This window comes from Colossoma macropomum, unplaced genomic scaffold (assembly GCF_904425465.1).
Source record: "Colossoma macropomum unplaced genomic scaffold, Colossoma_macropomum, whole genome shotgun sequence".
NCBI lineage: Eukaryota > Metazoa > Chordata > Actinopteri > Characiformes > Serrasalmidae > Colossoma > Colossoma macropomum.
Window position 1 is genome coordinate 33,552,148 of NW_023494806.1, and position 16,666 is coordinate 33,568,813.

Consider the following 16,666-nt stretch of genomic DNA (forward strand, 5'->3'; position numbering starts at 1 on the left):
GTCAGAATCAAAAGCTTACATTCATTCAAAGAATATAAACTAAACTGAGACCGAAGCACACAGCTGTATGAGAAGCCCAATGTGCCCTTCCACCATGCCTGCCAGTATGCAGAGAGAGTTCGTTCCGTCAACATGTGATTCTCTTAGATACGCTATATTTGGCAAAACTATGTGGACACCCCTCCTTCTGTTTCATCACTCAGTACAGAGTTCCAAACTGCCTCTGGAAGTGACATCAGCACAGAAATAGTGCATTGGGAGCTTCATGAGACGGGTTGAGTATCTGTATACAAGCCTAAGATCACTATGTGCAGTGCCAAGTGTTGGCTGGAGTGGTGTAAGGCACTGCCGCCACTGGACTATCTGGCAGTCTGATGGACGAATCTGAGTTTGGAAGATGCCAGGAGAGCATTACCTACTGAGATGCATAGTGCCAACAGTAAAGTTTGGTTGAGGAGGGATAATGGGACTGGCACTGTTTTTCAGGGCTTGGGTTGCTTAGTTCCAGTGAAGGTTAATGTTAATGCTACAACATACAAGGACATTTTAGACAGTTATATACTTCCAACCCTTGTGGCAACATTTCAGGGAAGACCATTTCCTATCTGTTATAGCTGCAAAAGGAGACCAACTCCATATTAATGCCCATGGTTTTAGAGTGGGATGTCCAAAAAGCTTAGGTAAGTGTGATGGTCAGGTGTCCATATCCTTTTGGCCATACAGTGTATAATAAGTATAATTTTTCCATTGCATATCATGCAAAATTCCAATAAGTCAAATAAAACTCAATTTACACTGATATATCTTTTTTCTTTGTAACATTTTAAACCAGTGAGCACCAAGTCCGTAAAATAGAGCATGCAATAATCTTTTCTTTCCTTTCGAGCATTTATTGCTGGAAACATTCATATGCAAATCAGTTCAATCATGGATGGAGTTGGAAAACTGGTTTGCATGCACTCACTTCTACGACCGTTTTTGATTTATAAATGATCAGTCATACTTCAAATCATTTGCATGCATTTATTTAAGTGTACACTCGAATTTTATAAACCATTTGCACACAAATTCTGAGAACTTCTATTAAGAACTGATTCAGTATGAAATGCAAGTACACTTTATAAATAAGCCCCCCCCCCCATTTTTTCTTTCGCCCACTGTGACTGCAGCTGAAGAACAAGTTTATGAAGAAGATCCCGAGAGATGCCGAGGCATCCAACGTGCTGGTGGGGGAGGTGGACTTCCTGGACAAACCCTTTGTGGCCTTCGTTCGCCTGGCCCAGGCCACCACACTGGGAGGCTTGACTGAGGTTCCAGTGCCCACCAGGTGCACTATTATCACTCATTACTGTGTTTATTTTATTTTCTTCATTTAGTTTTGGTTTTTGCCTTTCTATTTTATTTAAAATTGTAGAGCTCCTTAATGACTGATCACAGGTCTAGCAGATGTCAAACTCAGATATTGATTATAGATGTTTCTTGACTTACAACAGAATGTCTAGTGTCCATACTGACCTCACAAACAGATGCTTATATATGTTTACAACAGAATGTTCACTGTCCTTAGTATGTGCACAAACAGCAACTTGCATGTGTTTACCACAGAATGTCTATTGTCATGACATCATAGATATAGCAATAGCTGCAGAAGAAATAGACAGTATAAAATTCTCTGTGCGAACACTATTGTCAGACTAGGCTACTGCAGACTGATGGACAGTGCACTCTCGGATAAGGTCTCAGTGTCCTGGCTCTCTCCTTGGCACGGAAAAAGATTTACAGTATTACCATTCAGTTTTTCTCAGTCTGTTAGAATCCTGCCTTGTAACATGGGTCCAAACACCTTCTGCATCAAAATGGACCTTTTGAGACCACTGTATTGGTTTATTTTTCTGTACAGGTTCAGTTTTTCCCTTTGCCCAACCTTGTCAAGTGTAGTTGTGCAAATTGCGACAAAGGTTATGTTTCTAGTGTTTATGGTGGTTGTAGTCCATCAGGTAATTTGAACAATATAGATGAATACAAAGGGCCTGGCAAAGTACAAAATGTCCAAAGGTTGTTTAGTTTGGGGCTGTAATTTCAGATGTAACAGCCAGTAATAATTTGACATCTCACTGAAAAAAACTTAACAGGCCTTTTTATAATGAAGCTGAAGCTCCCCCTGCTGTCCTATCTTTGGATATCTTTATCTTTATGCCCTTGCAAACGCATTTGTGCGTTTGCAAGGGTTTCCTCCCTTTCAATGATGCAGACAAACGGTAAAGCAAATGTAAGCAGTTATTTAGGAACTTCAATTTAACTTACATTGGAAATGTAAAATGAAGTGGAGATCTTGAATGTTTAAGGTGTAACCTAACTAATGCCAGCTTGTGTTTATATTGACTTTTCGTATGACAGATTCTTATTTGTGCTTTTGGGCCCCCTTGGCAAAGCCAAGTCCTACAACGAGATTGGCCGTGCCATTGCAACGCTTATGGTGGATGATGTAAGTATGTTTCAGAATGCATCAATGTACAGTTTAAAAATAGGCTTAACAGAAAAAGAAAGTGGATAGATCTCAATACAACCAACTAACTCAAGGATCTCAACATGGACCTTTCAGCTTTACCAGAAGATGAGTTGCTAGAGCATACTTACCTTGTTTGTTATCCAGTTTTTTGTCAGCTCAATCTGATCCCACTAATGATTCTGATCTATTGGATTGGACTGGGACACACCTACATCCAAGTTATTTAAGAATCTACAGAACAATAAAATTAAAATATAATGTAAAATATAAAAATATCTGTCCCAGACAGGAATCGCAGCTAGTCAGATTTTGGTAGCTAAAAGCCGAGGCCTTCAACTTGCAAACATGCTACATAAATCTAGCACAGAGAATCTCTCCAAAGCAAACTTGAAGCTAGTGCCTTGTTGGGTTTGTTTGTTCCTTATTCTGTTTGGAGCTTTAAGACTAAGTTTCATCTCCAGTTGTTTAGTGATGTGGCGTACAAGGCCAGGGACCGTGAAGACCTGATTGCAGGCATCGATGAGTTCCTGGACGAGGTGATCGTACTTCCGCCTGGTGAATGGGATCCCAAAATTCGCATTGAGCCCCCCAAGAAAGTGCTCTCTGCAGACAAGAGGTAAACCCAAGAATTTGTTTAGCATTTTTGGTGCCACTAATAAAATTGGTATCTACATGTGTTGTTTTTCTGAGGCTTGAACCTTTAGAAAAATAAGCCCGCGGTGGAAATTGCCAGAAAGAGTTCTCGACCCAAAAGGTTCAACTTGAAGTTGTAATTTCAAGCAGGAAAAATTCTGCTGCCCAAGTTTACGCCTTGTTACTGACCTTTACACATCAGTGGTTGATGGAAGGTCATTATTTAGTTTTCTGAATTGTCGCTGTCAAATCAAAACCTTATGTAGCCTCTTTCTGCAGGCCACTAGTGGCTGTACCGCAGGCATAAATCAACTCATATGTTTCATTAACATACCCAATAGTGTTAAATTCTCCTCATAAATCTGTAATAAGATTAACTGAGACAATGTCAGCTCTAAGTATGTGAAATGCTATGAATCTACATTGAGCTGCTAGTGAGCGACGAGGGGTAAATGCTAAGAACAGATTTTTACTTTTTTAACATTTCAAGATAAAAGGTTTGTTACGACAACAATGAAATGTAACTCAGTCACTGATTAGGTTATTTGCTTAACGGTTGGTTGAGTAAGTTAGGAGGAAGAAGTTAGGAAGATACCAAAATAGATCAGTCTAGCGAACGAGCTAAACATGTTTCCAACTATAAAAAGTTTGTAATTACAACTTTGCAAAGACCATCTGACAATACATGAAGGCAGTATGAATCGCTGTTTGTCACTGGGTTGCTCTAACCCATAATCCAAAGGCACTGATGCCTGTAGTTTGCGATTATCCATTTACTGCACCATTTAACCTTCACTAATGCAAGGTTTTGCTGCTAAACTCAATATCCATCACATTTCTGTTTCACTAAAACAGGAAGTCAGTATTCTCTCTGAACGAGCTGGGTCAGATGAATGGCTCGGTGGGCGGAGGGGGCGGTGTGAGCGAGGACGAGGAGATGCCTGTGCCCCATGAGCTCGGAGAAGAGCTGGCCTACACTGGCAGGCAAGTTCTTCTGGTGCCTTATTTGCTTAATTCCACTTGATTATCAGGATAACTAAGCAGAGATGTAGTCTATGTAATACACAAATATACTATATGTACACAAGGGAAACCTCAGGGATTTGCAGAAACCCACTAACAAATGGACTATAATACATAGTTAGCTGTGCCTACCATTGGGACAGTAATTGGCAGTTAATGTTGTCCTCATGCGTGTTGGACTGTCCAATCACACTGTGCTTGCAGCAGTTTGAAAAGATGCGGTGGTGCTTCATGTTTCTGGGAGGAAGCTCGTGTTAGCCTTCACTCAGCTTGGCAGCATTGTGATGGGGGTCTAGCCAGCCCTGCCAAAATTCGGGAAAAATGTTATGTTTAAATTGAAAGAAAAAGTAGCAAAACGACTTAATGTTAGAGAAACAGTAAGTGAAAAACATTCGGAATGATATCCAGAGTGAAATTACCACATTAATACAGCATTAGTGGGTGAGAGTTCACTGGCTAAATGTTTTAGTTTCGTTGCTATATGCTAAGCAAGGCTAGTCTTGCTAACAGCAACTCGCTACTTTACTCTAGACTGCATCACTGGTTCAGAGGCTGGGATGTCTTTCAGATTTCTGAAGCTGAGGAACATTTTAGTTATGTTGCTATGTGTTGGCTAGGCTAGCCTTGCTATGAGCTAAACACAGTTCTTTACTCTGGGCTACATCACTGAGTCAGTGACTGAAGGGCCTTTCAGGTTGCTGAAGTTGAATATTTTAGTAAATTTTTGGTAACACCACAGTATTCTTTACTCGAGATGATATCACCAGTTCAGAGGCTGGTGGGTCTTTCCAGTTGAAAATGTATTTAGCTATATGCTACCACATAAATACAGCATTAGTGGGTGAGAGTTAACTGGCTAAATGTTTTAGTTTCGTTGCTATATGCTAAGCAAAGCTAGTCTTGATAACAGCTTATCTCAGTATACCTACTACTTTACTCTAGACTGCATAGGTTCGGAGGCTGGAGTGTCTTTCAAGTTGCTGGAGTTGCTGATGTGTTGACTAGGCTAGTGTTGCTAACAGCTAAGCACTGCATAGTAACTACTTTACTCAGGACTGCAACCCTGGTTCAGAGGTTGGATGGCCTGTTGGGGTTGCTAAAGTTGATGAATATTTTAGTCAGTTTGCTACGTACAAGTCTCAAAGGGCCAGACATGAGCTAATAATAAAAACTTCTGGGGACAACCATAAGAAATTTTGGGATGGGACTATTAGGGTGGTAACAAACTGAGTGTAATCCAACATCTTGTGAAAGTGGAGCTCAGGGAACAATAGTGTGCTTGTCAACACCTTCCAACGGACAACAGGCATTAACAGCAAACATTAGCTTTTCCAAGAGAAGTTCCATTAGCTTATAACAGTGTTTTGCTAGACAGCTTGTTCTGTTGTGTGCTTTCTTTATTAAGTACCCAATTAGCTGGTGCTTCTATAAACGTTATTCCTCCTTGGGGCCCACAAAAACAGATACAATAACAACAAACAACAAATGTTGAGTGGTGTTAAAAGAGTACAGACTAGAGGAACAGGGGGGGTTGGCTTTTTAGAGGGGATGTACTTTTGTTTTTGGCAGATTTTGCAACAATCCAGCACAAATTGCTTAACAAGCTGTCCCCAGGCATACAAGATCTGACCCTACGAGACTAGCTATATTCTGGCTAGGCTAGTCTTGCTAACAGCTAATTACAGTATTCTCACTACTTTAGAGCACTTTACTGGTTGGGAGGGCCTTTCTGGTTGCTAAACTCATTGAATATTTTAGTTATGGCTAGACTTGTTAACAGCTAATCACACTGTACCCACAACTTTCCTCTAGACTACATCACTGTTTCAGAGGCTGGACAGCCTTTTGGGTTGCTGAAGTTGCTGAAAATGCTGTACCTGGCAGTTTTGGAGTTAGTTAGAGGGTTTGAACCAGCTGGCTAGGTTTCCAAAGCATCTAGAGAAAGCAGGTTTATTAAATTTCATGATGATAAATAAGGTGATGAAAAGAAATGCATTACAGTCTTTGGGTATGATGAGCTGACGGTCCTGAATGTTCTGCCAATAAACCAAACAGTTTGAAGGGCCAGCAGCCTCTCGTCTAAGCCTCTCTGTGTCTCACACACACTTTGTCACTTTTTACTTGACTTTTTAATGGGAGCTGTGCAAAGGACAGGCCTGTCTTTAATAATGTATTAAGCTAAGCCTGTGTGGGTGTGTGTGCTGCAGGTTTTGTGGAGGCCTGTTTCTGGACATCAAGAGGAAACTGCCCTGGTACCCTAGTGACTTTTATGAGGGCTTCCACATCCAGTCCATCTCGGCCGTGCTCTTCATCTACCTGGGCTGCATCACCAATGCGATCACCTTCGGGGGTCTCCTGGGGGACGCCACAGACAACTACCAGGTACACGCTGGAACCTTCCGCCAGGAAGCCATGAGCATGACATTTCGTTTAAATTTGAATGTGGCCTTTACTGAAGTCATACTTTCAAAGTGCAGGCTCCCTTTTTTATGTTGATCTTTATTTTTCTTTCCTTTATTGTTTTTCATTCTCTCTTGCTGTATATGCGACTTGCCTCATTGGTCGATTCTACCTTGATCGTTCATTAACATGCACATATTTTACACATTGATGCATCAGATATCTACTCTGTCTGGCAGAGAACCCTCAGGACCTTCTTGGAACTAAAATACACATCTGTAGTTTTTAGTTAATTTTTATTTAAAAGAATCATAATGCTTGTTATTTTCAAACTGTAAATATTTTGGTAATACTCTTTTTTCATTGTTAAGTTTCATTATCTAATCAGGATTGTTTTCCCCCTGATACCTTGTTACATCCTGCAAAACGAGCTCTCCCATTGGTTAAGGACTTTAGTAATTGGCAGTGGAATGTACCAGTAATGTTTTGATTTCCCGGAGACAGTTTAGTAAGAAAAAGGTCACTCTAAATCTTCTGGAAGTTCTAGATATGTCACTGTGAATATGAGCCGTAGCCAAGTTTCGGTTAGTTGTTGGCAATGAAAACAGCTCAGTGCCAAAGATCTTCACTGAAACTGTAAAAGTGCTACATACAAGGTAAAATATGCTATTTCTTTTGCAAGCTTTAAATGTCCATGTATAATCTAGAATGGCCAAAAAATGTTTATGTGCACCATTGTTAGTTTAGTGCTAACATACTAGTATAAATCCCATAGGGGTGCTAGCAGAAATTAGCGTTATTTTGGGTTTTTTTCTTAGTTTTTGACCTTTTTGGCCCAAACTGAAGGCCTAGCTTTGATAATTACAGTTCACCACTCATTGAATCAAGGAGCATACCTGAATATGATTGTAGTTAATCTCTCATCCAAGCACGTCCAGGCGCAATGGACCTATGTAATGATGCCATTTGTCCTATATGAGGACTATTGACCCAACAGTTTAACTCAGCATGCTACGAAAATGCTAAAGAACTTGTTTTGATTGATGTAAAGTGATGGTAGTTCCTATGGTTACATCTTGAATTTAACATTACCTAATACATTTTAAAAATACATTTATTTTTTATTCATAATCAAATTGTTTTTCAATTGTTTTGTATAAAATCAGTAGTGTGTGTCCATTAAATGATAAAATCTCTCTCACAAACTCACAGAATATATGACCGGGAGGAAATTTCAAACTGCAGATATGGACTTGAAGGGTCTATAGGGTCCTTAATGGGAGCCCCTTAACATCAAAGCAGTGAGGACAGAGATTTTCACTTTAGTTCTTAGATCAATGGAGTGGATCCACTCGAGGTCAGACTCTCTGGAGGAACACTGACCTCTCATAGATTATCTCACTGCAAGGCAGACGAGGCCAGCACCACTGCCAGGGGAAGCAACATTGAGGTCATGAGCCGGGATACAGGCCTGTCTAAGGAGTCTCAGAAACAAGCCCTATCTGCCATGAGTCCTTATCATGAGCAAGCGGCCTGGTTGACTGTGCCTGCTAATGATGATATAAATCTTGCAGACTCTCAACCTCCTAGACTGTCTCATCAGCAGGGAAATGAAGCCAATGGAGCTAAGAGAGAAAACCACAGCAAGGAAAGGGACAGGTTGGACCAAGGTCTCAGCCACGAGCCCTACCTGCATTTAACTCGCCAGTTAGAAGGCTCACTGAGCCAATGCTTAGACTTTGGAGCCCTTTATTCAGTTAATATCATTGCTTTCACAAACAGCATTCCAGAGTTACAGTGATCTACATGGTTTGTTGTTTTTATTTCTTTAATTTAATTTAATTTCTATGGCCTTTTACCATTGTAAATATACAACAAGCTAAAATTGCATTTTAGAGCTACTGGGTTAAATACGACATTTTTTCCTACAAATTTTAGTTTTACATTTTAATAAATAATGAAAAAACTATGACTTTTCAAAACTGGCTATTGTGCCAGTCTTACTAACCAGATGTCACACAGTTTGTTGGTGATTATATGGTTTCCATTGTACTCAGAAGTTTGAAATCTCTGAGTCTGTATTCCCAACCTTGGATCTAAATGTGTTAAAGTGTTTCTTGGATACATTGACATTGCTTCTTCCTGCAGTCCCTCTAGTGGACACTGGAAATTGAGTATTATTACATTGTTTTTAATTAATATAATCAAATAATACATTTTCCCCATAGCTCAACAAAAATGACTTAATGTTGAAGTAAAAACAGGTGCAACTGTAAGCACTATTACTATAAAACTGGAAGCAACAGGAGCAACAACAGCCAAGATTGTGGTATGTCCATGCAAACTCAGAGCAAGGCTGTCGAGTGCTGAAAGGCAAAGCACATATAAATCTGTTGCATCACTCACTACAGAGTTCCAAACTACCTCTGGAAGCGACATCAGCACAAGAACTGCATGTAAGGAGCTTCATGAAATGGGTTTCAGTGGCTGAGCAGCAGCACACAAGCCTAAGATCACAATGCACAATGCCAAGCGTCGGCTGGAGGGGTGTAAAGTGCGCTGCCATTGGACTCTATCATAGTGAAAACATGTTCTGTAGAGTGATGAATCACGCTTCGCTTCTTGGCAGGTTGATAGACCAATGTGGGTTTGGTGGATGATAATGCTACCTGCTGGAACAGTACGTTTTAATGGAAGAGGTATAATGAGCTGGTGCTGTTTTTCAGTTCTACTGAAGGGTAATGTTAACGTTGCAGAATGGAACAGGACGTCCAACAAGCTAATACAAGTGTTATGGTGAGGTGTCCACATACTTTTGGCCATATAAAATATCTGACGGACACAAAGAAGTGCCTTGTTGTCCTGATTGGATGTTAGTGGTTTGTTTTTTCTTTTGTTTACAGGTCCAGAGGCAGCCGTAGTTTTTCTTCTGAGCATATATTTTATTGACTGCCTCGTAATAAGTGTTCTGACCTAAAATCAATGATTCCACATCTCTCTCTGTTTCTCTCCATTAGGGGGTGATGGAGAGTTTCCTAGGTACGGCCCTGGCAGGGACGGTCTTCTGCCTGTTTGGGGGTCAGCCTCTCATCATCCTCAGCTCCACGGGGCCCATCCTCATCTTTGAGAAGCTGCTCTACGAATTCAGCAAGTGAGGAGGCCTTTGTAATCACTTCATAGGTGGCTATCAAACATGCCGAAGTATAGATCAGTCAGTTTCATCAGTCTCTCCTCGTTGGCTTTTTCAGCCCTGACTAATTTGACTCCTGATTCGGGACACTGCTACTTGCTTGAAAGAACAATCTTTTTGCCAATCCATTCACAAGCTGACGACGTGCTTTGGATGCCATAGCAGTGAGCCAGACTTGTCTGATGTTTTCCAAATTTCTCCAAGTTTCATAATCAACATAATCAACATAAAGGAAAAACTGCCATTGGAATAACATTAACATGAAGCTATAGCTGATGTAAATGTCTACTTGCATCCTACAGTGCTGTAGTCTCTGATTTTCTCTGATTTTGAGAGGTAACCCCCCCTTCTGTTAAAGTATATTGAAGGTGGGAGGAAAGACCACTACTTTTGGGTGTTTTTTTCTTAGGTGACAAACGCAAAGGAAGTCAGATGGCTAAAATTACTGCTAGGGAGCTGAATGTCTTATTGCAGCTGTATAACTGTGGGAGCTGTCTTCAAATCACCATTACAATGGAGAGAATGGATTAGTCAAACAAAATAAATGGCTCAGATGAGGAATACAACATGCTAAATGCTAAGTTTAGCAATGTGCTAGGCTTTCTAGATATGTTACCTCAGTTTGGCTTCTTTTCTTTGGCTAGAATGTTTCCGTAATGATCTCTGGCGTCCATTTTGTGCTGAATAAAGATTGAATGGATGTTTTCTTTCCCATTTTGATCAAAAACTGAGGTAAAAGTTACGCTAATGCTAGCTTGGTTGTATTTATTAGCCTGTAGATCAGTGGCTAGGCTAGTCAGAATTGGTTGACACCACAGGGGTACCGTGATGCATTTGCGTAATGGACGCTGGATGTTGTAGTGAGAGAAAACTGATGAATGTAAGTATGAAAATGATCTAAAATTATCAATTCTGTCAAACTGATAAAGCTAAAGGGTACAGAATACTGCGTAACACAACAAAACATAGTCAACTGTAGTTTTCGGCCAGAATTCTCCTTTGTTACAGTGTTTATTTTGAATGTGTCTGTATTCACTGTCTAGTCCTTGGTTCAGTTCAGGCCTTAATTTTCATATAATGTTGGAAAACAAAGTTTTTAGGTGATTAACATCTAAAACAATGTCATTAGCAGTACTAATATGATTAGGCTATAATAATAGTATGATAAAACAGCTGCTCTATATCATAGCTCATAGCTCATCAGTCATCTTAATATTTAGGAAAGTTTTCTGATGGGCCTTATTTAACCTTTAGATTTTTTTTTAGATGTTTTTCTCTTGTTTTTTGTTGTTTCTGACTTTGAAACCAACTGAAAAAGTTGACAACATTGAATACAAGTCGACTGTAAATGCAATTCCATTTGGTAAATAATAATATAATTAAGTAGAAAAGAACATTTCCTGGTTGTTAGGAAACTGTTAGTTGGTTGCTATAGTGTTCCAGGTAGTTGTTATGGTATTTTTTGTGGTGACTGTAAGGATGTTAATAGGTGGTTTCTATGGTACTCTAGTTTGTTGCGAGGTTGTTGCTAAGCAATTACTGTAGTATTTCAGGGGGTTGCTAAGGTATCTCAGGTGGTCGATGCTGGCTACCTGCTACATTATCTAGCTAACCTGCTTACATTACTGTTAGCCACTTAGCAAATTTCCATCAGCTGCACACTTTAGATCGAAGTGTGTTATGAAAAATAGTTACCTGTCTAGCAGTTTTGGTGTTACTGTCTCTGGTTCTCTGAACAACTATGCATACATGTGCCCACAAACCCAAACCAGACTCTCTTTTCTGTGTCAGGAGCAACAGCATTGACTATATGGAGCTCCGGCTGTGGATTGGCATGCACGCCTGTGTGCAGTGCTTCTTTCTTGTGGCCACTGACGCCAGCTACATCATCAAGTACATGACGCGTTTCACTGAAGAGGGCTTCTCCAGCCTGATCTCCTTCATCTTCATCTCTGATGCCATCAAGAAGATGGTGGGGTCCTTCAAGTATTACCCCATTAACACTGAGTTCAATCCCGACTACGTCACTGCCTACAAGTGTGAATGTGTCGCCCCGGACCCAAGTGAGTACATGTTCAGAGTAGAGCTACAACATAATGGCCTGATTACAAGATGCTTGTGAAAACTGACGTTAATTAAGCTAGTCAAATTCAAACATGACAGATAAAACACTGGTAAAATGATAAAACCCTGTTATATTTGAACCTATAATGTCAAATGTGCCCAAGTATGTAATGGATTTTACTTACATTTTTACCATTTTCCACCTTTCAACAGCAGTCGTATTAATCCCACTGAGGGATTCTCTGTCTTTGCTAACATTTGCAGCTAAAACCAAAGACAGTTAAGAATTCTTTTACTCTTCCAGTTGAGGATAATTTCACCAAGCACTATATTATATAAAAGCACCTGAATGTTAACTGGGATGGTATTTTAATGTGTTGTTTGCTATTTTTAAAAAGACTACTTTGTAGAGAGTTCAACATAGGTGATAATAGCTATAAGCTAACGCATTAGCATGTATGCTACTAGCCACAGAAGAGTGTTTTTGCCCATATTAACACCGCTGAAAGAGAAAAAAATGAAGCTTTGACTGTTTGTTCTGGGAAGCTTAACTTTAGCTTACAAAGGCTGTGACTTTCCATTGGCTGAATGGGCTGTTGGTTGAATTTGAAGTGCACTTCAAACTTTAGAACAGAGTAAAACAACTTTTCTATGAAACTGGTTACCAAGATTTTCAAGATCTGAGCCGGAACACCATCCTGTCTCAACTTTTACTCCAGGAACGAGGGTCCGGCCCATTTCCACCCCGGACGTAACCTGTTACGTCAGTGTTATGTAGCAGGCCTCAAGTGCTGTAATGGACTCTGAGTTAACTAGGCCTTAAAGAATGTTCGTACTGCTAGCGCTAAGCTACTCAGCTACTGTCATAAAGTTACTGATGAATAAGTAGTAATGAATGTATAATTTTATCATGAATGCATTTTGAAGCTGTCTAAAAAGAGCCAGCGGAGAATCTGTGAGTGTTGTAACTGATTTGTACTGTGGTTGCTTTTGCTGCAAACATCCAACATGGCCGCCGCTTCATACGTGTAAGTATCAGCTCGGTGGCTCTTTTGTTGCTCAGACTTAAATTAGGTATTATTTACCTGTAACATGCTGCATGTGAATTTAAACCAGAAGCATTGTGTCTCCGAAAAACGTGGTTTTGTGCCGCTTGGGGATTTTGAACCAAGCAATTAAAATTCCCAGACTGTAGCTTTTAGCCGAAACCCATCTGTTGTCTACTGTAGTGCACAGATGTGGCGTGACCCAACAACGAATTGCAATTTCCATCTCAGATTCATCTTTTTCTCCGCTCTGCTCATTCTGATCATGTTCTCTCCTCTTTCTTCACCCACCCACCTGTTTTGATTAGTGGCTCCAATGATCTTCGCTGTTGTAGTTCCAGTGCCAGATAACTCTTCTGCTTTATTTGGTGTAAGTGCTTCTCTTTCTTTTTTTTGTTTTGGTTTGTTTGTTTTGTTTTTTTTTAACTTCATCCTTGGCCTTGTTGGATTCATGTGGGATTAGGAGTTCAAGCCTTGTCTCGGTTTCTGATTCAAGTCTTTAAATGACTCTCATTTATATTCAAATGGGATTTTGAGTTCAGTGATAGAGTCTCGAGAGGAATTGAAGGACACTGTGATGAAAAGGGATTCAATCTTCCGCTGCTGTTTTTTTTCCCACTCTCTGCTGTTTTATTGTCTTCTCTTTCTCTATCTCTGTCTCTCATATGAGAACCATTCGTCCATCCATTACTAGTTTTGGACGATTTGACGATACTATCGTCGCAGCCTCAAAATTCCTGACAAGGTACATGGAACTCACTCTCAATTCATGGCAAACTTTGGCTCATCACCTTCAACCATTCATCAATAGGTGTGGCAGGAAGTTATTTAACACTGTAGCATGGTCAAATTATAAAATACTTTTTAGTTATGGTCAGTTTCCACCCTCTAGCTAGTTCTTCCCCTTATCACATGATGCTAACAAGCTTCTAGCATAGAGGTTAGCATGTGTGCCCTCCAAGCCAGCCGCCACGTCTCTTCAAACAGCTGTTAATGCAACGTCATTGCACAGGAGAACGCTAGCAGCGTTATGTCAGCTAACATGCCTTTATTAGCTAGCATCATGCTCAGAGATGCTGGCCAACAAAGAGAGAGTGTGGACAGTTATGCTCTTTTAGGCCTCATCCACACATGTCCAGGGTACTTTTAAAAATGTTTTTTTTCCCTTTGTTTCAAAAGAATCTTCATCCACAACAGCAGCATTCCCAAAAATTTACAGAAATAAAAAATGCAAAAATGACTCACATGAGCATGCCGGCCAAGTAGGGGCTACAAAAATGTAACATTATACACCTCAAGAACAACATTTTTAGCTGCAAAATATAGAGTGCACCGCAAAGCTAAGGCAGGGATGTTCTAACAACACCACTACACTGTGTTACAAATGCTAAAGACTTTAACCTGCTGGCCGTCAGACCTCTTCAATATTTCACACAGTTTCAAAGACTGATTCCTGCCAGAATCTGTGGTTTAATTAAAACGTAAAGCTAAATTCAGTTATCAACACGGTGAAAACATTATGAGGACACAGAAACAACCTAGCCTTCGATTATATTTCAGACAGTGTTCTGCATTATTAATAATTGTAAAGAGCTACAGACATGCGCAAGTTAATGGCATGAAAAAAGCTGTATTTTGCCTGACCACATGAGAACACTGAAAAATTCTCCATCCTGGACAGCATTAAAAAAAATTCTAAACATTCTTAAAAACTTACGAGGCCAAAATACAGAGAAAAAACATGTTGTCAAAAACATCCCGATATGCATGAACAAGACCTTAGACTCCCAGCCATGGATGGTTGTGGCTTCGCTGGGGACCAAACTTGATGTTTGGTCATCTCTTGATGATAGGGCCAACTTTTAGAGTGCTGTGAGTCCCATTCAGGAATCAAAATAAAGCATAGTCACTCTAGACATTTGCTGGACAAGCTGACAAGGTTGGACTGGAATAATGATGACAAAAAGATTCTCAATTTTGGTTCAGTTAACAAGTTTAAACAGTAAAAACACTAAAGTGCATACTAGAGTGACGCTTAACATAACATAATTGTGCCATAACATTATATACTTTTGACAACATTAAGTTATAGACTAAAGTGTACATAACTGGTGTGGGTAATTCCAAGGAGGTGACTGGTGTGTGCAGCAGTGCTTACCCAAGTAGCTAACCTTGAAGGAAATTTAAAGACATATAATACAGTCTCCCGACTGACTGCATATCACACAGTCTATCTATACACACACACTGATGTGCCAAAACATTATGACCACTCACAAATGAAGCGAATGACGTGGATTATCTCGTATCAGTGACACATGCCAATCTTCAGTGGGCATGTGTCAGAACTGGACCTTGGAGAAATGGAAGAAGGTCGCTTGGTCAAATGAGTCCTGTTTTCTTTTGCATCAAGTGGTACATCTGTGCCATTTACCTGGGGAAGAGATAGCACCAGGATGTACTGTGGGAAGACGAGGAGCTGGTGGAGGGAGTTTTTGGAAATGTTCTGCTGGGAAACCCTGAGTCCAGGCATTCATGTAGACGTCAAGTTGACACATGCCACCTACCTAAACATCACTGCGGACCAGGTACACCCCTTCATGACAGTGGTATTCCTCGATGGCAGCAGGATAATGTGCCCTACCAAACTGCACACATGGTTCAGGAACTGTTTGAGGAACATGACAAAGAGTTCAAAGTGTTTTCCCGGCCAAATTCCTCAAATCTTAATCCAATCGAGCATCTGTGGGATGTGCTGGAACAACAATTCAGATCTGCGGCAAATCCATCTTGCAACTATCAGGACTTTAAGGATCTGCTGCTAACGTCTTAGTGCCAAATCCCATCATGAGTGGTCTTGTAGAGTCCATGTCTCGGTGGGTCAGAGCTGCTTTGCCAACACACAGAAGACCAACAGAATGTTAGACAGGTGGTCATAATGTTTTGGCTCCTCGGTGTATTGGTGATTTTGAACCCTTTCCATCTTTCCTCTTCACATTCTTTCTTTCCCTCTCTCACTATCTCTCTCTCTCAATCTTTCTCCATCTCCCAGATGAACATAACAGCTCTGGACTGGACTCAGCTGAGCAAGAAAGAATGCGTGAAGTACGGTGGCTCGCTGGTGGGGAAGTCCTGTAAATACGTGCCTGACCTGGCCCTCATGTCCTTCATCCTGTTCTTCGGCACCTACTCCATGACCGTCTCACTCAAGAAGTTCAAGTTCAGCCGTTACTTTCCTACCAAGGTATCCACAGGGAAGGAGGGGTGAGCGGGAATTAGTGTGAGAGGAAAAGAGAGAGAAAAGAGGGGATAATGTGTGAAAGAGAAAATACGCCCTTCACACATCCTCTGATTCTAGCAACACAGTCTCTCTCTCACAGACACCAGGATGCCTAGAACTGTCTTCTCAGACTCCCAGCAACCAAAATGGGTATTCTGTTCCTTCACATGGTGTGCCCGCCAAAAGTTTTGGCACCCTTGAAATGTTTTCATTTTTTATAGATAACAGTGTGTCGTAGGTGTTAGAAACCACATGTCTATTAGACATTACTTAACAACTCAATTAGTATAGATGAATATAGTATTATAGTATAGATTGAATCCTGTATGCATAATATGACATACATAGCATCGTACAATCCCTGGCATAAGCCTGTATAATTGCACCTAAATAGTACAATTACATAGCAGTTTATAAAGCAAACATATGTATGACTCTACCAAATCGGTTCAAAGTCAGGACTGAAAACAAATTTGGGACTTTTAACTGACTTGTACGAAGCCCTGCTGGTGACATCCCGT

General features: G+C 40.4%; 1 protein-coding gene across 1 annotated transcript in view; it reads left to right on the forward strand.

Moving 5' to 3' along the window:
* Positions 1–16,666, forward strand: part of slc4a5a (solute carrier family 4 member 5a) — a 51,325-nt gene that overhangs the window by 15,953 nt on the left and 18,706 nt on the right. Inside the window, exons 6-14 of the mRNA XM_036598853.1 lie at positions 1,170–1,327; positions 2,398–2,485; positions 2,971–3,125; positions 3,998–4,126; positions 6,373–6,547; positions 9,583–9,716; positions 11,547–11,818; positions 13,201–13,235; positions 15,918–16,109. Coding sequence (XP_036454746.1) covers positions 1,170–1,327; positions 2,398–2,485; positions 2,971–3,125; positions 3,998–4,126; positions 6,373–6,547; positions 9,583–9,716; positions 11,547–11,818; positions 13,201–13,235; positions 15,918–16,109 — 1,338 coding nt within the window. The remainder of the gene's footprint in view (positions 1–1,169; positions 1,328–2,397; positions 2,486–2,970; positions 3,126–3,997; positions 4,127–6,372; positions 6,548–9,582; positions 9,717–11,546; positions 11,819–13,200; positions 13,236–15,917; positions 16,110–16,666) is intronic.